Below are 26,765 nucleotides of genomic sequence, written 5' to 3'. Positions count from 1 at the left end.
AAAGGAGCTACAGAATCAAGAGTGGCAAGACAGGAAGTATTAAAAAGAGTAAGTAGATCCTCAGTGTCTGTGCAGGAGGAAAGCGAATCTAAGACAGCAGGTGAAAGAGAGAGCATGAAACTATTAGAGAAATGTGAAGCTGTGGTGGAATTAATAGCTCTGACAAGGGAGTAGGATGAAGGGGAGGGAGGGGTGGGACAAAACAGAGCAGATTCAAATAAAATCATAAAATGATCAGACACACCAGTATCAACGATATTAACATTGGAAACTGAGAAACCAGAGGACAATACTAGGTCTAGTATGTGACCCTTCTGATGTGTAGGGGCCATAACTGACTGCACAAGGTTAAAAGAGTCAACAAGGCCTAAAAACTCATTGACCAAAGGTTTAGATGGGCAGCATATGTGGATGTTAAAGTCACCCAAGATTAATAACTTATCAGCATGAGAGGCCATATAAGATAGAAGATTAGCAAATTCTTGAATGAATTTACAATTAATTTTTGGTGGACGGTAAACTAAGGCACAAAGTACAGATGCGTTAATCTTAAACAGCTGTAGTTCAAAAGTAGAAAACACATCAGTAGGTACAAATCTACATTTGAAACTGTTCCTAAACACTGTAATTAGCCCACCACCACGACCACAGAGCCTAGGCGAGTTTAAGAAGCTGCACTGAGGAGGGCAAAGGTCACCAAGTGCAATGATGTCATCACCAGAGAGCCAAGACTCAGTGATAAATAAAAAGTCTAGATGGTGGGAGGTAAAACGGTCATTAAGAATAAATGCTTTGTTTGAAATAGAGCGAGCATTTAAAACAGCAAATCTAACCAGAGAAGAGTCCTGCTCATGACGGTCTTGCAATGAGCCACAGCTAGGAAGGTTTACCCGGCTGTGCGAGACCTCCTCACCGGAGTCAGTGGTAGCAGCGTCGGGTACAGCAGTGGCAACAGCAGAGGCAGCAGCAGGCACAGTCCGTATGGTGATGAGATGTTCGTGGAGGACTTTCTTTCGGAGTGCAGAGTTGCCAACTGGATTGAAACGCCCAGGAGAGCCGCATCGAGACTGCAGAGTCGGGATGGCATCCTCCGTCGCTCGATGGATGGTAAAGGAGCGGCGTGACCCTCTGTGCGTGTAGCGCTTCCTCCGAAGGATCCCTGAAGCCTTGCAAAGGTGGAGCACATCTGCATCGATGGAAGAGGTGGCAATAGAGGTGGCAATGGAGAAGGCGTGCTGTCGAAGTTCCTCCGCGGTGTAAAGAAATCCACCCATGTACAGTAGTCTACACAGACTATGTGAGCTGTTGATGTGAGCTATAGATGGGCGCGCAACAACGCAGGCAGACACAGCACAAAGCCTCGATCTCCCAGGACAAGCTAGTCAACCGACTAACACGGCAATCTCAGCGATCCGCCGGAAGGATGGAGAGGGAGAGAGACACTGTGTAGCCAAAGTTTCGAAACCGCGCAAGCTCCAATGCAGCGCAACTCGCAGTGAGTAGGCCTAGCTGGTCAGTCCAGGGCCAGGTGTTAGCGGTATTCCTTCAAGGACAGGACGTGCGGGATCCACAGAGACCAGGCAGGCAGATGAGGCAGGCAGGCAGACAGGTAGGCGGCACAGCAGTAGCTTTCTTGCCTCGCTGATGACCGAGCAGTGGTAGCAGAGCCAATTAAAACAATATTTGAGATGGGAAAGTGCTAAATTTCCATAAACTTTATTCAGTGAACGGGTAAAGCCGTCCGTTTGTAAGCAAAATCAAGAAATACGATCTTTTAGTTCTGTTTACCGTTACCTAGCAACCCCAACAACAAGTGAGTAAATAATTAGTATTCTTCTACTTTATCACAGTAGGGCATAGTGCAGCGGATTAATAACAGGTTTATCATGTCTGAGATGTGGGGTTCGAATCCCAGTAGACCTCCCTTTTTTTGCATATCAAAGTACGATCGATTACTTCTTTTTTCTTAGATGACGTTACCTCGCGGCAAATAAGAGTTTGTGCTTTTTGAACCTATAATAAATATATATATATATATTTGACAGGTTCAAAAAGCACAAACTCTTATTTGCCGCGAGGTAACGTCATCTAAGAAAAAAGAAGTAATCGATCGTACTTTGACATGCAAAAATCGGCAGGTTTACTGGGATTCGAACCCTACACCTCAGTCATGTTAACCCGATCATTAACCCACTGTACTACACCCTGCTAAGATGGAATTGAAGAATACTAATTATTTATTCACTTGTTGTTGGGGTTGCTAGGTAACGGTAAACAGCACTAAAAGATCGTATTTCTTGATTTTGCTTACAAACGGACGGCTTTACCCGTTCACTGAATAAAGTTTATGGAAATTTAGCACCACTTTCCCATCTCAAATATTGTTTTAATAATCCTAACTTGTTAGATTTAGGTAGGCCGGCTACTGAAGAGTGTGAACGTGCGCAACACTGCCGGCAACAGTTTTGAACGGGAAGGAAGTGATGCGAGGTCAAGGCAGGCTACCAACCAATAAAGTCAAAATTTTGACTTTATAATCTTAATTACGACTTTATTATAATCTCATAATTATGACTTACCATCTCATAATTATGAGAAAGTATCTCATAATTTCGACTTTTTATCTCATAATTATGACTTTTTATCTCATAATTTCGACTTTTTATCTCATAATTATGACTTTTTATCTCATAATTATGACTTTCTATCTCAAAATTTCGACTTTTTATCTCATAATTATGACTTTCTATCTCATAATTATGACTTTTTATCTCATAATTATGACTTTTTATCTCATAATTTCGACTTTCCTATCTCATAATTATGACTTTTTATCTCATAATTATGACTTTCTATCTCATAAATATGACTTTTTATCTCATAATTATGACTTTCTATCTCATAATTACGACTTTGCATCTCATAATTATGACTTAGTATCTGCCAGTTCTTTTCCACCAAGTGGCGGAAACGGGCTTCCATAGATATGTGATATTTTCTGGAAAATTAAAACAATTCTGCAATTATTATACTTATTATTATTATTATTATTAGCCTATTATGCCATGATTATATTTTCTTCATAAATCCACCCATAAAGATGACATGAAGGAAAAAACTTATCCTTATCCTTAAATATCCTTATCAACCAAATGTAATAAGTAGGCTATACTGTATGTTCTTTCAAAACTCATTGAATGTTCTAACAGAACAAATAAAATACAAAAGATACAACAAAAACCGGATGTCTCAGCAATCTATATTGTTATTTCATCATTTCCTATCTTTTTGCTCTCTGTTGCATGAGAATTTACGATTTGAGCAGCAGTCACTCCCTCTGACGTCAGGTAAACAATAAAACGAGCCTACCATCCAGGGCAAAGAGCTACAGATCAAAATGACAGCAATATTTCATATTTTTGAACTGTTTGACATTAAGGGTTTTCTGCTTTTTGTCTCCATTTTCCTACTGGTGTTTGATTACATCAAAACCAAACGACCTAAGAATTTTCCTCCAGGACCGTGGTCATTGCCCTTTATTGGAGACTTGCATCACATCGACTTCAAGAAATTCCACCTGCAGTGTGCCACGGTAAGTCACATGTCAAGTCCAAGTTAACGCGACCGTATTTTTGGCCTTTTTGACTAGGCTATCGATTAATATCGAAACTTGGATAGAGAATGGCAATGCATGGGAGTTACTAATGTCAACAAACCTGAACATCTGACACCTTCGATATGTTTATGTTCTAAAGACGTCAAATAGTAGCCCATAATTACATATTGAGTGAGCGCACATGGGTGGCTATAAAAACGGTGCTTTCACTTTACAACTAAACACGGCAGAGTAGCCTACTTGTGTAATCCTTGAACCAGCTCCTTACGTGATTGCATTGACGATGAGGCACGCATGTTGTTATTTGCACCTCTAACAACTAGCCTACTTGGTTATCCCCTCAAACCGCTTTGAAATGCCCGAATGATTGTGTCAAAGAATGGACATGACAAGGACTGAAATCAACGGAACAGATTAATGAATAGCACAGAAGGGGTAATTTGCTCTAGGGGTCATGCAAGGCTATGGTTGTTTTTCTGTGTGTGTGTGTGTGTGTGTGTGTGTGTGTGTGTGTGTGTGTGTGTGTGTGTGTGTGTGTGTGTGTGTGTGTGTGTGTGTGTGTGTGTGTGTGTGTGTGTGTGTGTGACCAGATAGCAAGAGAGGGCCACTGTCTGCTCACTGGGGGCAAATCTGACTGTCCGCTGGTGGATTGCCGACAAATGCCCCAGTATTTTGCAACTATTGGTTTAAAATCGTTTTAATTGATTCACTTGTACTTCATCCATCAATTTAATAACATGTATTTTTGTAATATTCATGCCAAGTTAAAGTGATAGTGGCAACAGTCCAACACCAGCCGTGTCTCTGCCAATCTCATTATGCTATCTGATCTGTGTAGCCTACATGTTTGCGTGTGAAAGGTGGAGGTATGCATATCTAGATCAGAGTCTAGTCAGACCAATCCAACTCTACAAATTACACAAAGCTGAAAGGATCTACAGTAGATGTCTGTGGCACTTCTAAACTATAGGCTAGTTGTTGCATTCTACCACCTCAGTATTTTACAGAAAACCTAGAGACACAGGCTCTTGTTCTATATTTTATGCAGTATGTGATCAGAACTTTTTTCCTTAACCAAAAGTCCTGGATGAGAAACTTAAGGAACAAAAACTATTCTGATCATCATCATTTTTGTCCAGGCTAAGGGTGCCAACAGTTTCAGCCACAGCTGTATATTCAGTCCATAATGAGATAATTAATACCTTGGCCAAACTCACTTGAATTTATTGACAGAAAAGGATGACTGCCAGTAAGCCAGGTGGCCCACATTTGCATTTTGTCCTGACAGGTTATTATAGCGTGTGTTCAGAATCATGACGGATATTTTTGTTTCCTATAGTCATCAAATACTGTTACTGAATAACACATTAAGAAAAAAATCACTGGCAACATTTGGTTTACATGTAAACCCTTCATTCCCCTATTTGAGCTTTATTTTAAATAATCCCAAAATGTCATCAAATCCAGATTTGGTTTTCAAAGCTCCTTTGTGACTGCTGCATTTGGTATATTCTGTCTGTAACACCTGCAGTAATATTGTGTCTTCCAGTTTGCTGAAAAATATGGCCCTATTTTCAGTATTCGTTTTTTTGGACCAAGGATTGTTGTTCTCAATGGACAGAAGCTAGTGAGAGAAGCATTGGTACACCAAGGAGAAAACTTTGTTGATCGGCCATCCTTACCAATATTTGCTGATGTTTTGGGTGACAAAGGTAATTTTGCACCAAAGATCCCAAAGATCCCAATTTGACTACTTTGTACACACATTATCATGCTTATACTGTTCTGTTATTTCCATCTTTTTCGTCTGGTTTCTCTGCTTAGGGGTGGTTGTGTCCAACGGATATGCTTGGAAACAGCAGAGAAGGTTTGCTCTTCACACCCTGAGAAACTTTGGGTTAGGAAAGAGAAGTCTTGAACCCTCCATTCTTCAAGAATGTAGATATCTAAATGAAGCGTTTGTTGATGAGCACGGTAATTGGTTAAGAAAAAGATATATAATTATTTAAACTTGATACCTAGTCTGTGTTTATATTCTTTGTTGTTACATACAGTACATTGGATAGACGCCCATACCTTCTTTTTGCTTTGATTTTGCAGGTAAATCCTTTGACCCACAATGGCTCATTAACAATGCTGTGTCTAACATCATTTGTGTGCTGGTGTTCGGGGACCGTTTTGAGTACTCCAACAGTGAATTCCAGTCTCTCCTGAAGAACATCAATGAGGTTGTCTTCCTGGAGGGAGGTGTTTGGGCTCAGGTGATCTTCTCCTCAAACTCTCAGCTCTTAATATTTTAAAGGTGCAGTCAGCTGCCCATTCTGTAAAAAAAAGGGGGTAAAAAAAACTGTCCCTGATAATACTGAAGGGAGGGGCGGGCTATCTCTCTGGTTTGGTTTGTTTTGTTTGGTCATTGGTTAAAATATCATGTGCAGAGTGTAGAAATGTAAATATGAACATAAAGATGAACAAATACATCATGCGCAACCAGTGACAGCACCTATAAGGAAATGAAACGTGAAGACTATTGATGCTCTCGGTCATGAAATAAACCTTTCCTTTCTTTCTTCTCAGTTGTACAACATGTTCCCATGGCTACTGCGCAGAGTGCCTGGCCCACATAGGAAAATATTTTCTCTTTGGGATGAAGTGATTTCCTTTGTAAGGAAAAGAATTGAGGACCACCGAGCAAACTATGATCCCTCAAACCATAGGGACTACATTGATTGTTTCCTTGGAGAAATGGAAAAGGTGAGTTTAATCACCCCAACAATTATGAAGAGATTGTTTTGCTTTTCAAAAAAAATGCGGTATACTATTAGATTCAGGATCTGAATCCACTCAACAATCACTCTTGAAATACAGTATGCAGCCATATGTCTGATTTGTTTAATCTCGCTCCCTCACCCCAGAGCTTTTAATGATCTCTCTGTCACACATATCCTCTTCACTAGTTCACATTCCGAAATTTGCACAAAGACATAAAAGCATAATAGAAGAGCATGTTTGGCAAAGTCTCTGGCCAGGGTCCTGAAGTGCTTCGCGGAATCACGCCGGAGTCAACTGCGCAGGCAGGAGTCGGGCAGGATTCCGCCATGCACCCCTTTATTCTTTACCTATGGAAGACGGGAGGTGAAAGGGGAGGTGGTGGGTTGCGAGCGGAGTAACGCCGTTGCTGAAGCTTCAGCAGGTAGACTGAATAAGTAGCCTGACTGATTGAAGATGGAGGCGTGGCAAATTCCGTCATGCTCCCGTTAGTGAACGCCATTTCGTCCATCTGCCCCTCTATCAACACACTTGTTCTAGTTTTAACATCCCCCTTGTCCCCAATCACACTTTACCTCTATCTATCTCTTGCCTTTCTCTCAATACATTCTCTCTCTCTCTCTCTCTCTCTGTCTCTCTCTCTCTCTCTCTCTCTAGTGGAATGATGATGAAGCAGCAGGCTTTAATTTGGACAACTTGTGCTTCTGCACTATGGACCTGTTTGTAGCAGGCACTGAGACCACATCTACTACTTTGTACTGGGGGCTCCTGTACATGATCAAATATCCTGAGATACAGCGTGAGTATTTGTGTCATTCAAGATCACACTTACTAAAACAGAGATGCGCTGCTCAGTGCGCAGATTTGAAGGAAAAGCCAGGGTCTTAAAAACAATCTCTAGGGTCTATGTTTGGATGATAATGTGTGTAAACTTTCACTGGGGATCTAAATAACGTTAATCAAAGTAGTTTTGAGTTTGACCAGAATATATTATGCCTCTGTACGGAAAGAGCATACAGCAACAGCCTTGGGGGCAAGTTCGTTACATCAAAGTATATTGTTACTTTAAGCCACTGACAAGGCTCAACATATCATTACACTTCTACTGTATGATACCGTGGAGAGGGTCTATGAATCATTTTTGACTAAGTAAGTATATAGAAAGGGTATAAAAAAGGATTGTTTGTGCAGTCAGTTCATTTATTACCTTGCTGTTTTTCTGGTCACCACCATCTTATGAGAAGAAAGTCTGTACAAATTGATTACCGAACACTCCATTTGAGTCCATTGACAGCAGCTTGTGTTGCATTCGGTAATGAACTTGTATGGACTTCTAACAAGATGGCAACGACCAGAATAAAAATTCAGGTTGTGCATTAACTGCACAAAAAGTCCTTTTTTTATTATCTGCACTTTTTTTCTGCAGATTTGTAAAACATAGTTGAATAGAACGTTTTCTCGTGTGTCATCTTTAGGAAAAGTGCAAGAGGAGATCGACCACGTGGTTGGACCCTCTCGTCAGCCTTCCACGGCTGACAGGGAGAGCATGCCTTATACTGATGCTGTGATCCACGAGACCCAGAGATTTGGAAACATCTTGCCTTTAAACGTGGGCAGATCTGCTACCAAAGACACCCAAGTTGGCGACTACATCATTCCCAAGGTGATCTATAGGCACATTGTGCTGCATATAAAATGGTGTCCTGTCAAATGACTTCCAATAAATCCACATTTATTTAGAGTGGATATTTATTTTGAAACTAGTGAATGGCCGAAGTGTGATAAAGCCCAGACATGCCTTTTATTACCATGAGGTTTTGCATTGTTTGCAGGGCACAATGGTTACAGGCAATCTGACTTCTGTTCTGTTTGATGAGACTGAATGGGAGACTCCTCACACCTTCAACCCAGAACACTTCCTGGATACAGAGGGGAAGTTCAGGAGGAGGGAGGCCTTCTTGCCTTTCTCTATGGGTGTGTATTGAGCTCAACGCATCAGATATGAGCCAAAAACCACTGTAGACTTAAGGCAGTAATAATGACACGTAAGCTCATGATATTATTGTATTATTACAATATTATTTACCTCCGCCAAGGAGGTATATGTTTTTTATTCGGGACCGCCGTCTGTCTGTCTGTCTGTCTGTCTGTCTGTCTGTCTGTTAGCAAAACTCAAAAAGCGATGGATGGATTTCAATGACATTTTCAGGGAAGGTCAGACATGACCCAAGTAAGAAACGAATACATTTCGGGAGTGATCCGTAATTCCGTCGGGATTCCGGAGGCGTTTATGTATTTAGCTTAGTGGTGTAATGGCATGGTATGGCCACGTGGTGGTGATCTGAATAGTTTAGGTTCAAATGTATGACAACCTAGGAAGAACAATGCAGGCGGAGGTCTGCGCTCTCTGAGTGCTTTTCTAGTTGTTGTTGTTGTTGTTACTGTATCCTCCGCATGTTTGTTGATCGTTTGTTGATGTTTGTTGTGATTCTCTGTGTTCCTGTTCTCAGGGAAGAGAGTGTGCCTGGGAGAGCAGCTGGCCAAAATGGAGCTGTTCCTGTTCTTCACCTCGATGCTCCAACGGTTCTCCTTCTCAGCACCAGAGGGAGTAGAACCCAGTCTGGAGTTTCGGCTCGGAGCCACTCACAGTCCTCAGCCCTATCGACTCTGTGCTGTTCCTCGCTGAGATGATCCGCTTAATCCGACCTGTATTTTCATGACTTGAATGAGATTGTAATATATCATAGGCCTACATGCTATTGATACTTCAGTAATAAACATGAACATGTAATACGTGTGTGAGTGTGTGTGTGTGTGTGTGTGTGTGTGTGTGTGTGTGTGTGTGTGTGTGCCTACCTGATTAAGATCGCTACAACTAACTCAGAATGCTGCAGCACATCTAGTCTTCAATCAGCCAAAGAGGACACATGTAACTCCTCTCTTAGTTACTCTCCACGGGCCCTAGCCTAGAAATCTAGACGCACCCTAGCGGCCAAAAAAGTTTGGCTTGCCAGGCTACTGGCTCCCTATATGGTGTCCAGAATTAAATTCAAATATCTCAGTTTAGCCTATAGGACATTGACTGGATCTGCTCCCTCCTACTTGAATTCAATGATCAAGGTTTATATTTTTTTCATCACTGGTTCCATGTTGGTGGAATGGGTTGCCCAGTGCTCTTTCCAATAGTAGTTTTGAATCTTTCAAGAGGAGTCTTAAGGCATATATTCAATATGCACTTATGCGTTTCTTATGATTATGGTTTGTATTTTATAGCGTTGTTTTGTTTCCATTAGGCCACTGATTAAATTGACATGCATTGTTTATATTATTGATTACTATTCCATAGTTATTGTTATTATATAACTGACTGAATGACTGTATTGTTTACTTACTATTCTCCCATTTAGTTATTGTTTATTTTCATAAGCTTTGCTTATATTGATACTGTTTATTGTTTATGTTGCTATTCTCTTTAGTCGACACTACATGAATGAATATTTATTATACGATGTGTCAACAAAATAGGCATGAACTTTACGAAAGTTGACAGACGAGGGAACGTTTCTCGCGTATCGGGCCTTCCACCTGCCTCTTCTGCCTTCGGTCTTGCGTCCTCTGGCTGCAAATAGATTAATGAAATGTCCTCGATGACGTTACTGTGTCAGTATCCCTGCATCTTCATGGACACCTGCTGGACATTTTGTGTTTGTGCCCATGTGCTTCTGTTTGTTTTGGGGTGGTGACTCCGCCCCCAACTGTCGGCCATTTTGTAATCACCTGCGCATTGTTTGCTTATCATTAAGCCTGTCTGTTTTGTGTTAAGTCCTAATGATTAGGCCTACTTATTCTGTGCTCTGTCAACCCCAGTTTGTCAGATTGTTCTTTCAAGTTCGTGTGTGACTCTGCCTGTCTGGATTTACTCTGACTCTGCCTGTCTGGATTTACTCTGACTCGGCCTGTTTGGATTTACTCTGCCTTTTGGATTTTTCCTTGGACTGCGCTCTGGTTTGTCATCTTTTCCTTGCTCCGTTTTTGTGGCCCAGGGCCTGCAATTTTGTTCAGTTTTTCGCCGTTTGACGGGACGCTCTCTGTTGGACTACTTTGTGATTTTCTCTGAATTAAAAACCCTTGAACTTATTTCTGCATCTGGGTCCAAACTTCTTACAATACCTGACATACTGTGGGCTTTGAATGATTTCCGGAGTACGAGCTGGAGGACCGAGGGCTGAGGGCTGAGGAGAGACGGTTGAGAGGAGAGCTAATAGGCAGCCAGCCGTACCCCACATCCAGGAAGGTCAACAACACAGACCTTCGGGTTAGAAAAATGACAGTAATATTTCATATTCTTGAACTGTTTGACATCAAGAGCTTTTTGCTTTTTCTCTTCATTTTCCTATTGGTGTTTGACTACATCAAGACCAAACGACCTAAGAATTTTCCTCCAGGACCGTGGTCATTGCCTTTTATTGGAGACATGCATCACATTGACCACAAGAAATTCCACCTACAGTGCGCCACAGTAAGTCTCAAGTTTTTCACATCAATTTCATTGTTTAATTCTCCATAGGCTATAGGCTATAGGGTAGTTTAGAGCAAATGTCATTACTCCCAATCCAAGGTGTCAGTAGGCCTATTCTTTCACACGAACTTAGATCTACGTCACAGACCACTTGTAAGGGCAAACAATATCGGATTTTTGGTTGATTTGACCATCAATTGACTTTCAAATAGGCACTTTAGGATAGACCTAGCAATACATTATAGAAATGACTAACGTCAACTAACCTGGACTGGAGTAAGTCAACAGGCACCTTCGATATGTTTAGTGTTCTAAAGACTTCAAATAACCCGTTACCATAGCCTATATAGAAGCAAGAAGTGCACACACACCAATGGCTATAAAACGGTGCTTTTATTATATAATTGAATATGACACTGACAATACTTTTACTGTATAACGCCATCAAATGCCTACAAATGCCCGTATGATTGTGTGAAGGAATGGACAGAGCAAGGACTGAAATCAAGGGAACAGATTAATGAATAATGGAAAGCACAGAAGGGGTCATCGAAGGCTATGACTGTTTTCAGGTGTGTGTGTGTGTGTGTGTGTGTGTGTGTGTGTGTGTGTGTGTGCGTGCGCGCGCGTGCGTGCGTGCGTGTGTAGATATACACACATCTGTTGATCTGCTGACATTTTGTGTGTGTGTGTGTGTGTGTGTGTGTGTGTGTGTGTGTGTGTGTGTGCATCTTTGTGTGTTAAAGATGGAGATTACAGTAGAGTCTAGTCAGACCAGTCCAACTCTACAAACTACCCAAAGCTGAAATTATCTAGATGTCTAGTTGTTGCACTTCTACCGCCTGAGCATTTTGCGGAAAACCTAGACACAGGCTTTTATGTAAAAATATTTTATGCAGCACAGCACATAACAGAAATACTGTATGTTCAGAATCAGAATTACAAATTTAGCTAACTTTGTTGGTAGAAATGTCCTTTGGACCGATTAAATTATTGCATCATCATGCTCACACATGAAAAACCTAGGCTATCCAAAGCAAGAAAACACTTGTGTCGTTTGTTATTTTATTGTGTCTGGTCAATACAAGTGCAGTTTCAGTGACAAGTCATGGATCTTCCAGTAGGACAATCACCCAAAACACATACTGTATCTAAAAGCACCCAAGAGTGGTTATGGAAAAAAACTACTATTCTGAAGGGCCTTCTGTGAGTCCAGGACTCCAGGCCTAAATGTCATTGAACATCACCCTTCAGACTCAAGTCAGCTAGATCAGTTTAGTCAGGAAGAGCCGGCAAAACTACTCATTGGGAGATGCAATGGTCTCATTCAGAGCCGCAGAAAGTAATTTTTGGGGGGAAGTGATTGTCTTTAGCAGCGCACTATTAGTTGAAGGGGTGCCATCATTTTTGTCAATACCAAGGGTGCTAAGAGTTGTATACTACATGACAATGGGATAATTAATACCATGGCCAAACTCACTTGAATTTATTTACAGAAAAAGCTACCTGCCAGTAAGCTATGTGGCCCACACTTGCCTTTTGTCCTGACAGGTTATCTTAGAACCATGACTGATATTTTTGTTTCCTCACTAGACATCAAATACTGTTACTGAATAATAAATGAAGAAACAATTCACTGGCCACATTTGGTTTACATCCAAACCATTCTATAATGTCATTCCTCTGAGCTTTATTTAAAATAATCCCACAAATGTCACCATATTCGGATTTGGTATTCAAAGATGCTTTGTGACGGCTGTATTTGGTTAATTCTGTCTGTTATACCTGCAGTGATATTGTGTCTTCCAGTTTGCTGAAAAGTATGGCCCTATTTTCAGTCTTCGAATTATTGGACCAAGGATTGTTATTTTCAATGGACAGAAGCTACTAAGAGAAGCATATGTCCACCAAGGAGAGAATTTCGTTGATCGGCCATCCCTACCTATATTTGCTGATGTTGTGGGAGACAAAGGTGATTTTCCACCGAAGAAGTACTGTTGATTGATGAAGATCCCGTTACGACTACTCTGTGTGCACACTATCATGGTTATACTGTTCTGCTATTTCCGTCGTTTTTGTCTGGTTTCTCTACTCAGGCGTGATTATGTCTAACGGATATGCTTGGAAACAGCAGAGAAGGTTTGCTCTTCACACCCTGAGAAACTTTGGATTAGGAAAGAGAAGTCTTGAACCCTCCATTCTTCAAGAATGTCGATATCTAAATGAAGCGTTTGTTGATGAGCAAGGTCATTAATTAAGATATATAATCATTTAAAACTGATGTTAATATTCTTTGTCATTAAATACAGTGAATTATTTTGGATAGATGCCCTTACATTCTTTTTACTTTGGTTTTGCAGGTAAATCCTTTGACCCACAATGGCTCATTAACAATGCTGTGTCTAACATCATTTGTGTGCTGGTGTTCGGGGACCGTTTTGAGTACTCCAACAGTGAATTCCAGTCTCTCCTGAAGAACATCAACGAGATTTTCTTTCTAGAGGGAGGAGTTTGGGCTCAGGTGATCTTCTCCTCACTCTCTCCGCTCTTAATATTTTAAAGGTGCAGTCAACTGCCCATTCCGTGAGTACACTGTAAAAACAAACTGTCCCCCAAGCAAAAACAAAACTCTCTGTGTGGTGTTTCTATGGAAATACTGAAGCGAGGGGCAGGCTACAGTATCTCTCTGGTGTGTTTTATTTGGTCATTGGTTAAAACATAATGTGCAGAGTGTAGAAATGTAAATATGAACATAAAGATGAACAAATACATCATGCGCAACCAGTGACAGCACCTATAAGGAAATGAAACGTGAAGACTATTGATGCTCTCGGTCATGAAATAAACCTTTCCTTTCTTTCTTCTCAGTTGTACAACATGTTCCCATGGCTACTGCGCAGAGTGCCTGGCCCACATAGGAAAATATTTTCTCTTTGGGATGAAGTGATTTCCTTTGTACGGAAAAGAATTGAGGACCACCGAGCCAACTATGATCCCTCAAACCATAGGGACTACATTGATTGTTTCCTTGGAGAAATGGAAAAGGTGTTTAATCACCCCAACAATTCTGAAGAGATCACATGTTTTTCAAAAAAAAAAAAAAAAAAACTATATATACTGTACTATCAGATTCAGTATCTGAAACCTCTCAACAATCATACTGGAAATACTGTACTGTATACATCCATACATATATCTGATTTACATGTAATGATCTCTCTATCACACATATCCTATTCATCTACCCATTTTCCCCTCTATCTCATTAAACTTTACCCATTTATCTCTGGCCTCTCTCTCTCTCCCTCTCTCTCTCTCTCTCTCTCTCTCTCTCTCTCTCTCTCTCTCTCTCTCTCTCTCTCTCTCTCTCTCTCTCTCTCTCTCTCTCTCCCTCTCTCCCTCTCTCTCTCTCTCTGTCTCTCTCTGTCTCTCTCTAGTGGAATGATGATGAAGCAGCAGGCTTTAATTTGGACAACTTGTGCTTCTGCACTATGGACCTGTTTGTAGCAGGCACTGAGACCACATCTACTACTTTGTACTGGGGGCTCCTGTACATGATCAAATATCCTGAGATACAGCGTGAGTATTTGTGTCATTCAGTACTTATTAAATATAGATTAAATAGAAGAAAAAGTCAGGTCTAAAAGCAACCTATAGGGTGTATGTTTGGATTAGTCTGGCTATCACCATACTAAGCCCAGTATTTTAAGATTGAACATTAGTATGGGGAGGCTGCACTTTATTTTTACTGCACAAGAGGCGTGCTCTCTCGGAGGAGGGGCGAGACTGTCGAGCTCTATCGGCATCGTTCAAATCAAGTTAAAGTTTATTATGGCCATTTCAACAATATAAAAATATAGTTGATAGGAATGTGTTTTGGTATGCTCACATTTAACACACATAATGACAACACAACATCACAAGACTGAAGACAAAACAGGCCCATAAAAAGCAGGGGTAACAACACTTAATACACATAGAAAAAGTGCATGGTTTACAGAAAAAGCAGCAGTAAGGTTCAGTTGTGCAAAGTGCAAAGAGAGGTAAACCGGGTTATGAAGTAACCCATTAAGTGCATGTTCAGGTGGGGAATAGCTTGTGGATAGGTACTGTTTTTTGTGGGGCGCCAGTGTTCAGGGTGTGACATATCATTACACTTCTATGATACTGTGAACTGCACTGTAAACAAACTGAAGCATTTTTGACTAAATAAGTGTAGAAAGGGTGTGAATAATGATTGTGGATTCAGTTCTGGTCACCACCATCTTATGAGAAGAAAGTCTGTCCAAGTTGATAACCGAACTCTCCTCCTTTTGAGTCCATTGACAGCAGCTTGTGCTGCATTCGGTAATTAACTTGTACGGACTTCTCCTAACAAGATGGCGACAACCGGAATAAGAATTCAGGAAGTGCATTACCTGCATAAAAAGTCCTTTTTTATAACCTGTCAAGTGGCTTTTTTGAGTTACTGTCTCTTTTTCAGCAGATTTGTAAAACATAGTTGAATAGAACGTTTTCTCGTGTGTCATTTTTAGGCAAAGTGCAAGAGGAGATCGACCACGTGGTTGGACCCTCTCGTCAGCCTTCCACGGCTGACAGGGAGAGCATGCCTTATACTGATGCTGTGATCCACGAGACCCAGAGATTTGGAAACATCTTGCCTTTAAACGTGGGCAGATCTGCTACCAAAGACACCCAAGTTGGCGACTACATCATTCCCAAGGTGATCTATAGGCACATTGTGCTGCATATAAAATGGTGTCCTGTCAAACAACTTCCAATAAATTCATATTTTTAGAGAGGAGTTTTACCACAAAAAACTAGTGAATGGCCAAAGTGTGATAACGTAAAGCCCAGACATGCCTTTTATTACCATGAGGTTTTGCATTGTTTGCAGGGCACAATGGTTACAGGCAATCTGACTTCTGTTCTATTTGATGAGACTGAATGGGGGACTCCTCACACCTTCAACCCAGAACACTTCCTGGACACAGAGGGGAAGTTCAGGAGGAGGGAGGCCTTCTTGCCTTTCTCTATGGGTGTGTAGTATTGAACGCAAAGCATCAGAATGAGCGTAGACTATTAGACTTAGGTCAATAATAAGGACACACATGAGCTAATGAAATTATTTTGTTTGAATTAGAGTGTTTTGCTTTGTTGCTATTGGTTATGGTTATGGTTATGGTTATGGTTATTTAGCAGACGCCTTTGTCCAAAGCGACATACAAATAAATAATAACAATACAAATTAAATTAACAGTGAACAATTACAAAATAGGGAGAATAGCAATATTATCAATAAAACAATCATTTTAAGCACTAACCTAATGAGAAATAAAACAATGAAATGAGAATAGCAATCAAATAAGTCACTCAATTAATTATAAAATAACAATAACTATAGCATGGTATGGCTAAATCTAAGGACAATAGCAAAATAAATGTCAAATTCTATCAATGGACAAATCATAACAAAACAATACTATTATACAAACCATAACACATAACAAACGCTCAAAAAACTAAGTGCATATTAAACAAATATGCCTTAAGACCCCTCTTAAAAGATCCAAAACTGTTGCTGGAACGGAGAGCACTGGGCAACTCATTCCACCAACACGGAACCACTGAAGAATAGGATCTACACTTTGACCTAGCATGTATGGTTGGTCGACATAACAGACGCTCCTCAGAAGATCGCAATGGGCGGTTGGGAATGTACATCGTGATTAAAGAACTGAAGTAGCTGGGAGCAGATCCAGTCAGTGTCCTATTGTATCCCCCCGCATGTTTGTTGATCGTTTGTTGTTGTTTGTTGTGATTCTCTGTGTTCCTGTTCTCAGGGAAGAGAGTGTGCCTGGGAGAGCAGCTGGCCAAAATGGAGCTGTTCCTGTTCTTCACCTCGCTGCTCCAACGGTTCTCCTTCTCAGCACCAGAGGGAGTAGAACCCAGTCTGGAGTTTCGGCTCGGAGCCACTCACAGTCCCCAGCCCTATCGACTCTGTGCTGTTCCTCGCTGAGATGATCCGCTAAAAATGCTGTGCTCCTTAAATCTGACCTGCATGGTTATGACTCCAGAGATTGTAATTTATTATACATGCTATTGATACTTCAGTAATGCAATAATCAACTAATCAAGTCCATTTTAAACTCTCTAAACTCTAAACTCATTTTAAAAAGTGAAATATGAAATGTGGATCCACAAAACAATTAGTTTTTCCATGATTACTATTATTAAGATAAGGCTTTTGCCACATGTATTCCATTTAGACAATGCACATAACTCTAAAGTAGGGTTCAGACCAAAGATTCCCGACGAGGCGAGATGAGACGCGACGTTCTAAAACCTTGCGACTGGGACTCAACGTGTTTACGTAATGCTCTGCGACGGTTTGCAACTACGTGCAACTTCTAGTTCACACCGCTGCAACTCAGTCTCGTCGCGTCGGGAATCTTTGGTGTGAATTGGGCTTAATGGCTATTTCAACAGTTACTATTTGAGTGCCCAGATCATGCCACTGATGCCAGTTAATCACTGTATGCAATAACTTTGTTCATTTTTGCACTTCTTGCACTCCCTACCTGCCTTCCCTCCCCTGTGTGTGTGTGTGTGTGTGTGTGTGTGTGCGTGTGTGTGTGTGTGTGTGTGTGTGTGTGTGTGTGTGTGTGTGTGTGTGTGTGTGCGTGTGTGTGTGTGTGTGTGTGTGTGTGTGTCTGTGTGTATCTGTGTGTGTGTGTGTGTAGGTTTTCTCATCACACTATTTTCTCTAGTCATAAATCAAGATTTGTCATAGATTTGATTAAATTGACACTGCCATGGTTAGTTCTGGGTCTTTTGGTTGTGGAGGAGAAAAGAAAAGAGTAGAAACTGTTATCAGATCCCGGCACCCAGAGGCAAAACACCACCAGGATTAAAAGGAATAAAGGAGAGAAAGAAAGCCTCCAGACCAAAGCACTTCATTAATTAAAATGTCTCTTGACAACTGTATTGCACACTACTTTTTGGAACTGAGTATGCCAGCGACCTTTGTCTCAAGTAACTTTAGCAGGATTGTATCTACTTATGGAATACCTGATTTCCATTCTTTACACTGTGCTTCTTGGTAACTAGATGTACTGCAAAGCGGTACAAAATGTCCTGCACATTCTCTCCTCAAATTAATCACGCTTGTCAATTTGTTTCCATATCCTACTTCATTCTCTGTAGCAACTTTTATAAATGAGCGTGTGGATGTGTATGCTTGCTTTTGTGTATGTGTGCTTCTATGTCTGAGTTTTCGCTTGTGAGTGTGTGTGTAGTGGGGGTAATGGGATATGTGTGTGTGTGTGTGTGTGCGCGGGTCTGCTCGCCTGCATTTGTGTGTGTGTATACTCCCTGACTGGAAGAGTTCAAATTGTCAAGTTTGTCAAGTTTGTCAAGTTCTCTTCTCAAAATCATTCAACTTTAAATTCTAATTGAGCCTGGACAGTAACTGATACTGATACTGTTCTGTAGATCTGGACCTGCTACTGAAAACCTGCTCTCACAAAAAGCAACAAATGGCTGCTAGTAGGCCTACATGATATAACTCCATTGAGGAGTGATACGTTTTAACCGAATGTAGTTCACAGATACGGCTATTTTCCTGCATAGCTATTTCAGGCCCGGGCTGAGAGTTCAGTTCTTCCTCTGCAGACAGGAAACATTTGAAAAGCCCAAAGGTGTCACTGCTTGAGTCACACTGTGGGGAGCAACACCTCCTTTCTCCTGCTGACTTTTGCCTACACAAGCAGTATGTGGCTGACGGCAAGGTTCACTCATCAGCCCCGAGGTACAGCCTTCTTAACCCTGCGTCAGGGGCGTGGATAAAACTCGTTTAGAAAACTCTCAGCATTGATTGGAAAGTCAGATTAGGTGGTGTGTAAGTAACATTTAAGTGACTGGTATTTAGCAGCACTATTTAGACAGCATTTTCCCCAAAGTGACACAGATTTGAATCTGCTGGTCTGTTTTCAGGTTGCATTGCTACTACTGCTCCTTTTCAACCTTCATCATACAGTTTTACATTGACCTTAAAAAGAGGCAAACACAACAATCGATGGTTGTAAGGATTTTGTCTTGTCTTGTCTTCTTCCCTGTCTAGTGTTTTTTCAATCATGTCTGCTCCTTGTGTGTCTTCCTGTTGTCTTTGTTGCTTCCTGTGCCATGTGCTCCTTTGTTTTTGTGCCATGTGTTCCCTGTGCCTGTGTCTCCGCCCCTCACCTGATCCTCGTTAGTTTAATAATGGGTTCCAGCTCTGTGTCCACCTGTCTCTTGTGTTACCTTGTTCCTCGTACACCTGTGTCCTGTTAACCTTGTTACCCCTGTGTATGCCCCCCCCCCCCCCCCCCCCCCTCCGTCTACGTCGGTCATTTGTGTAGTTCAGTGGTGTATGTTGGCTTGTATAAATGTGTTGTTGGTCCTCTGAATTCGGTGGAAGTCAAAATTCCTGGTCTAACTCATCTTGTCTCGTCTTGCCCTCTCCCAGCATACAACTGTGACAGATGGTAACAAAAAGGACTAGTAGAATTCAGGATGGTGTCTATTCATTCTGTGTCCTGGGTTTTAAGGAGCTTACGTCTTTCTCTCTCCTGTAGGCATACTGTAGGGTGCCTCTCATTCAGCGTTTATACGTCCTCCCTCGCTCCTCGGCCCTCGATCCTCGCTGATCTACATAAAGAAAGATAGAAGAAGGGATAGACTATCCCATTGTTGCCGCCCCATCATTTTTTATGTACATCAGTGAGGATCGAGGCCTGAGGAGCGAGGGAGGATGTACAGTATAAACGCTGAATGAGAGGCACCTATAGTCTAGGGATACTGCCGCACTGACGCTGTCCATGGTACTAAATCCCTCTTGTGTGGCACATTTTCAAATCACAGAGAACATGCGATTGCAAACACTATCGGACTCAACGCTTCAACTCTTTCAAACTTTCATAGCAATAAGAAAAAGGCATGTTACATAAGATGTTTTTAGTTTCAATATATACTTTATGTAGCCCTATATTTGATCATTAAAGCTTGATCAGTCTTTCTGGGAATGAGCTCACCAGCCACTGTGGCTTTTGTCCTCTCATTCTGCCTCTCCTGCTGTCATTTATAATCACAAATTTAATTAAGGTGATTTCACTTGAAAAGGCAACATAAATTGACCAGAACAATTAGAGAGAAGGCAAGTCATTAGGTGAAGAGAGTGAAGAGAGTCAGCACAAATTGAGTTCATTAGGCCTGTTACTTTTTCTGGAGCCTCTTCCCTTACATACACTGCTCTTTGAGTGACGTGCACTACATCCAGACATGAAAGGTATGGAGTTGTTCTCAGCACTTTGTGTAGTTTCATCATTACAGGATGTTTAGCGTTCCCTAGTTTGCTTTAATGTAAAGCCATTTTCAAGTGAACTATAATGAAATCAAATTATGTTGGTTCTTAAAACCTGCTGTGACTAGTATTGCACTGAGCCCTGCATGACTACCATAGCTTTGTGATAAATGACATCAAATAAAAACAAAACAGTAAACACAATACATCTCTTAGCTATACTTGCTTTCCCTGTTGGAATGCTCCCTGTGAAGCGGAGTTATAAATTTACCAAGACTCCTGGGTTCTGGTGAGAAACAAATAAGAGTAGCAAAGCCTGTTTAAATATTCATGAATGGTACTGTACAGCTGTATTGACATCTCAACACCAGATTTTAATATAGCTCTTTAAATAATGCAAAGGTCTTAAATGTATTCTGACCTTGAATCCAGGGATCACCTCTTAAACATGATGTGTGTGTGTGTTGTAATTTACTTAATTTTCTATAGCAAAGGAAATCCTCTTGGTCAGTCCAGAGAGTTTTCTTGACCGCATTAATACATGTCTGTAGGTGGTCTGTGGTTCCATTTACATTACCCCCAGTACTACAATTTAGGGTTGACAGTGTTTTCACATGCCATCCTTATAGCATTGTGCATTCACCATGGGGACTGCTTTGGTCCAAGAGAACTGGTTTCCAAGACATTCACTAGCCCCCAGGAAACATGTACTCGGTGTAATCACAATGGAGATATAAAAAGAATTTATCAGAACATGGCTACGAAACATACACGAGTGAGCTCTCTGACGACATGGTCAATAAACCTTGACAAGGGGAATGATTAGACTGATTTCAAACATCTCAAAGATCTGCCATTGCCAACACAACATTGTGGACTGAACTCTATCGCTGCTGGTTTGGTGTGCTCAACAAAATAAACACCCTCCATCCTCCATATCTTCCACACACATCCAGGTATGGTTATCGGTGAGATAGTGGGCATTGATGCACAGTCATGAATAGAGCTAATGACAGGATGAAAACCCCATCAACAACACACCAACGGGTGACACCGGGAGAAACTGATTCTCTTCACACCACCGACCTTTTACCAAAGATCCATCTTCTTTTTCGGGTTGGCACAGTGGGCGTTAAGTCTCTGGCAGGCGTCAACAGCAGGTGGTGAGAAAGTCCTCCATCTGCACATGTTAGTACCCAACTACAACGTGGCTGACGGGGGGAAAAGTATTCCTGACGATCCTAACTTCACAGACTAGAGGCAAAACCAGGATCAAGGTTGTGGAGACGGTTCGCTGAGAAACCTATATGACAAAAGAAATGTCTGTGCACTTACATTAAATTAAAAAAATGTTGCATTGCATTACATACTGTACATTACATTACATTTGGCTGACGCTTTTCAACCAAAGCGACTCACAACATGGTTAACATTTTAAGTCACACTTAAATCAGATTGAGCAAAGTGCAAATATTTAAACCTAATGTACTTACTAACTGGTGTAATACAGAAATTATGGGTCAAAAACATATAGGACAACAAACACAACCTCACATATACCTACCCTCTTCATACTTTGCACGTTACACCACAATTACATGTCTGGCGGGCAAGAACACCATTCTTCAGCAAGGAAGCCCAGTAAACTAATCAAGCTATCATTTGCCGCCAGGCAAGGTGTACATATTCAGATGAGGACGTCATCATACGCCTGAACAGATGTCATTTGTGTAGCTGTAACTGTATAGCAGTAGTCAATTTTGTCCGCATTTCCTGCTCACTGTGTCAGTCGCATGACTGCAAAGTATGAATTCCCCTTGCCCTCAAAAAGCCATGACTGATAGGGGTAGGATGAGGGTTGAGGCGGTTAGGGTTAGGACTAGGGTAAAGGTGCCTTTTAGGCTGTGCTGCCTGGAAGGTGCAGTTGGGGGCAAAAAACACCATTGAGCTGACTGAAGCTGCACAATACCGATCACCCAGTTCATTTGCTCAAATGGCTCCTTTGACAATGGGGCATTGTAGTTAAAAATGCATTAGGCATACATTAAAACATTTCTTGTGTTGTTTTCTTTTAATTGAACCTCTTCATCACTAACAGCTACAGCAACAACAACAACAACAACAAAAAAACAATTGTAGAACGCTTTTAAGTTCATGTGATTGTGTTTGTGGCTGTGATGGTACTGTATGAGAGCACTTCCCCATGAATGGGACTCACATGCATATTTAGCACATATCAAACATATGTGTAAGATGCAGATCCTGGATCCAATAGAGGACAGGCATTCATTTGCAGGTGACAGCACTCTCTGTCGTGACATGCGAGTCCGTCAGTCTCGGGGGGATGAAATTGGTCCGGAGGAGGAGGACAGAGGGTGTGGGTTGGGGGGACGGTTTGAACTGATTGAGGTGATGATCCAAACTGTGGTTTGAATCTTTGCTGTCGCCACAACTCCAAATCAGGCGGCATCAATCACGATGATTCAATTTCAAGCCATAAGAAGAGAGAACTCAAAATCCTGAGCGATAAAAAAGGCAATGCCCCTCTTTCCCGACTTCCCAACATTGGTCATTTATCTTCAGAAAGCACGGTCATAAAAGGATACAACTATGTGTGGCATGCACTAGACTCATAGAACACAATTACATATAATAAGGGGAGACCAATTGAAGCTGTGACTAGCATTCTTTCGATAAAATCTCAATCCTCAGGACAGAGACAGGACAGGGAAAAGCAGTCAGGACAAGATGAACACCAAAGATTCACCACAAACTAATTGCAATTTTTGCAAAATTTTTATTGTTTATATTTATATGTACTTTACATAGCCCAGCGCGTGAGCCCCTAGAACAAGCACTAAAGAGACCGCAAAGCCAATAGCTTGATCCCCTACAGCAAGCGCAGATGTACCCTAACAGCTACAGTGTGGCACTATCCTCTGCACATTCTGAAGCCTAGTGCTGATTTTTTGTCTATATGTACAAATCAAACGGCTCCAGATTAAACTGTTTATTGCCACATAATTACTGAATGAATACAGGCCCACAACGTTAAACATTATACCTACACATTGTGATTATAAAAGCATTTTATTACTGATGAATTGAACATGAGTGTCAGTCCTTAATAGAGAAATGGCAAGCTCTGACTTCTGTTCCTGGCATCCCACATGCTTTTGACACCTGTAACCTCTACTCCTGTGGATATTGACAGTTTGAAACAGAAAATGACATTCGGTTCAGAGATATTGGCTGACAGACAAGATGCATGCACCAGAAGGTGACTGCATGATAGGATTCAGTGTGAGCTCCTGAGGTGTCACATGAGAGAGAGAGAGAGAGAGAGAGAGAGAGAGAGAGAGAAACAGACTATGTGTGTCTGTGTGTCTCTCTCTCTCTCTCTCTCTCTCTCTGTGTGTGTGTGTGTGTGTGTGTGTGTGTGTGTGTGTGTGTGTGTGTGTGTGTGTGTGAATTTGACTGAAATGGTTGAACTGAACAAGTTGTTCCAAAATTAAGAAAATTTGAGGAAGTTAATTAAATGAAGTGGATAAATACATGACTAATGCTTTTAAATAACAAACAAAAATGCAGAGCTGAGAAATAATTAGCCTATCTATGCTTTTATGTGGCCTGTATTAGAAAGCATGCTTGTGAAAATGAATTGCTTAAATTATGTGTATTGCAGTAGATTAAGGCCACAAAACTTAAAACGGTCTGCAAATGAACCTTTTGGGTTTCATTAAGGCAAATGAAAAGAGACAATCTTGATTGATGACATGTCTTTTTAACAGTCTTTTATGACATTATGCAGTCAAAACTTGATGCTGGGTCAGTAGATGTCACGCCACTGGTTCATTTTATGTTTTTGGTCATTCCTCATGCACTTGAGATTTGAAGCTTATAGACCTATTAGCTGAAATTGTGTGTTTGTGTGGAGGGGGGAGGGTTACCAATTAAGACTGGAGATGAAGAGAGCTCATCCTATGACGCCAACAGGTGTACTATATGTAGGCTACAGGCTTGGCTGGAAGCCAGCTTTTGAATCGGAATACCCGATAGTGAGTGAACTGTCCCTCAGCTGAAAGTAGAGCTCCGAGTCTAACCGCCGCGGATTGAGGTCCACAGCAGGGTATTCCAATCTGCCCCGGTGTAATCAGAATATCAATGTCCATGTCTAGTGAGTTGCAGACCCTTCGTGCTCAACGAATAGAGCGACAACGTCAGAGCAGCTTCAAAATTCGAGGACGCTAAGCAGAAAAGTCGTCTATCATGTCTGCTGAATTAATGCGATTTACGATACATTTATCTATGATAGTTAGGGCTACATGATAACGACAAAATAAGTGATAACGCGACGTGGAAGTGTTTCACATGTTGCAGTCTTTGACGACTGTCATGCGCTATGTTGACACAAAGAAGAGATAGGCCTATTACTCCAGTATGGCCCACAGTCTGCAGTGACAATAATAGAGTCAACCACCTGTTGTAACAATCCCATATCATTTGATGACAGATTAATTGACTACGACTGGGAAAGAGTCATATGGAACTATTTAATCGGACATGATACTATTTGTTTTGTCGATCCCTAAAAATGAAACAATCTTTAAATCCATCGCCCACACTTCTCCATCTGACTGAGAACCAATTAACGATTCAAGGGGAGGTCTGACGGCGTCCTAGTGGTCTGTATAAAAATGCCAGCTCTCCCTCGCTTTGAATCAGAGTGGGTCTTCGATCTGAAGATCAGTCAGACAATTCTAGTGCCACGATTAGGTTACTTTGTTTTTCAGTGAATCTAAAAACTCGTGTAATCTCATTTTGATACAGAATAGTCATCATGCTGAATATGGAATTAGTCAGATTTGCAATCTTCGCAGTCATTCTGTACGTTCAGGTCTACGGGTCATCTGGGTCTCCGGAGGATGACCGGGATATCTGGTCTGTGGAAAACTGGCAGGTAATATAGCCCACTGATTTCTACTTCCTAGAGATGAATTTAGTATTTGAGTTGCTATACTTACTCTTCCTTAATATTCGTGCGTCTGGCTAAAACGCTTACGCGTTTTCCCGATGCTCAACAGGAGTAAGTTCAGTTTGACGGGGAAGGCTGTCTTAAAACACCTGCAGTGTCACCATTAATTCACTTTTTTTGTTGTTGAAATTAATACTTTCTCATCAGGACCCGTCGGATAGCGGTATTGCCATTCGCTTTGCTGATCTGATGAAAAGGTCGAAATCACAACAGTTCCATGGATTAATGGGCAGAAGTTCTGGTAATTGGAAATCACAATTTACCTATTCTCAAATCACTTGGCGCATGGTTATTGTCTATATGGGGCTGCTGAAAACGCATAAGATGATACTCTTTGTGTCACACTATTCCTAGGTGTTCCTCAACCTGTGCGTCTTGGACGAAAAAGTAAGTATCCTTGTCTGAAGTATTCACTGCAAAGGCTAAAGTGCTTGGGCTCTTATATTGTTAACTGTGTGTGTGTGTGTGTGTGTGTGTGTGTGTGTGTGTGTGTGTGTGTGTGTGTGAACAGGGAATAAAGGAGAAATGTTTGTCGGACTCATGGGCAGAAGGTCTTCTAGCGGAGGTAATGCCATATTTTGCTTCAACTATGATTTCATGGCTAGACATGTTTTAACATAATTGGATTTTAGCATTATAGGATATGCTATACTAATTTGTATCTATGCATGTATCCACCCACAGAACTACAAGAGGAATGGAACAAACCTCAGACATACTACTAAGCAAAGACGCAAAGGACCTCAATTACTTGAAACTACAGTTCATCCCTTGGCTTTCACTCAAAAATGTATTTCCAGGCCATGCAAATCGGAAGCCTGTTATAAATTAGTATAATACAGTGTCTGTGTTTTGCAGCTGTTTCAGCATTTCATGGGATTAAGCAACCTGTTTAAAGGGCCTTTGAAAAGCATCCCTGAGAGATAGGCCTATACTTGGTGTGCATTGAGGGATTTTTGTGGACATCAAAACCAATTGATCCAGATTGTCATCAAACTTGATGACATGCAGTGAAGAATGGCTTGGTCTGCATTTATGCCGAATACTAACAATACTAATAGGCTACTAGTAATAATCTTAATTATATTTCACTATACAAGAAAGGTTTCTTTAGATTTAAATTTATTTTACACATTGGTCAAATATTTTCTTTTAATATTTAAATTACAGACACATCTTCTCAAATTGTTCACGTTTTTTTTTTTTTTTCATCACTGTTGTATCACAAGTTGTTTGATCTCATCAACAGATTGAATACTGTTGTTCCACCAAAATAAAAGCATTTTTTTGTTCTCCATAGTGTTGTTTGTATCGTTATTCATCTGGGATAGGGATGGAAATCACCAATTTGATGCAAGCAATCCAGAACATAAGAGTTCCATACAGAATTGGGGCAACCCACAGATACAGTATTTCACTAGCAGGTTGATGGTAATAATTTCAACACTGCAGCATCTCAGCAATTGGCAAAATAATGTGTGCCTGCAGT

General features: G+C 41.1%; 2 protein-coding genes across 2 annotated transcripts; both read left to right on the top strand.

The window, feature by feature from the left end:
* The first annotated feature begins 3,334 nt into the window (after window positions 1-3,334).
* LOC134075830 (uncharacterized) lies at window positions 3,335-17,828 on the top strand. Its single transcript, XM_062530890.1, has 19 exons — window positions 3,335-3,592; window positions 5,166-5,328; window positions 5,441-5,590; window positions 5,717-5,877; window positions 6,191-6,367; window positions 7,040-7,181; window positions 7,858-8,045; window positions 8,215-8,356; window positions 8,893-9,063; window positions 10,426-10,472; window positions 10,587-10,901; window positions 12,711-12,873; window positions 12,998-13,147; window positions 13,262-13,422; window positions 13,770-13,946; window positions 14,339-14,480; window positions 15,437-15,624; window positions 15,799-15,940; window positions 16,745-17,828. The coding sequence occupies exons 1-19, from the start codon at window positions 3,398-3,400 to the stop codon at window positions 16,918-16,920; spliced, it is 3,150 nt and encodes a 1,049-aa protein (XP_062386874.1). The 5' UTR covers window positions 3,335-3,397; the 3' UTR covers window positions 16,921-17,828.
* A 7,262-nt stretch (window positions 17,829-25,090) lies between these two features.
* On the top strand, window positions 25,091-26,001 carry tac4 (tachykinin precursor 4). The gene is made up of 5 exons (XM_062530888.1): window positions 25,091-25,201; window positions 25,424-25,517; window positions 25,631-25,663; window positions 25,788-25,841; window positions 25,961-26,001. Exons 1-5 carry the CDS (start codon window positions 25,091-25,093, stop codon window positions 25,999-26,001), a joined length of 333 nt encoding a protein of 110 aa, XP_062386872.1.
* Window positions 26,002-26,765: the final 764 nt, after the last annotated feature.

The sequence above is a fragment of the Sardina pilchardus genome, chromosome 3 (genome assembly GCF_963854185.1).
Source record: "Sardina pilchardus chromosome 3, fSarPil1.1, whole genome shotgun sequence".
Classification (NCBI taxonomy): Eukaryota; Metazoa; Chordata; class Actinopteri; order Clupeiformes; family Clupeidae; genus Sardina; species Sardina pilchardus.
Note: the sequence above shows the minus strand (reverse complement) of the source record. Positions and strands in the feature narration are given on the sequence as shown.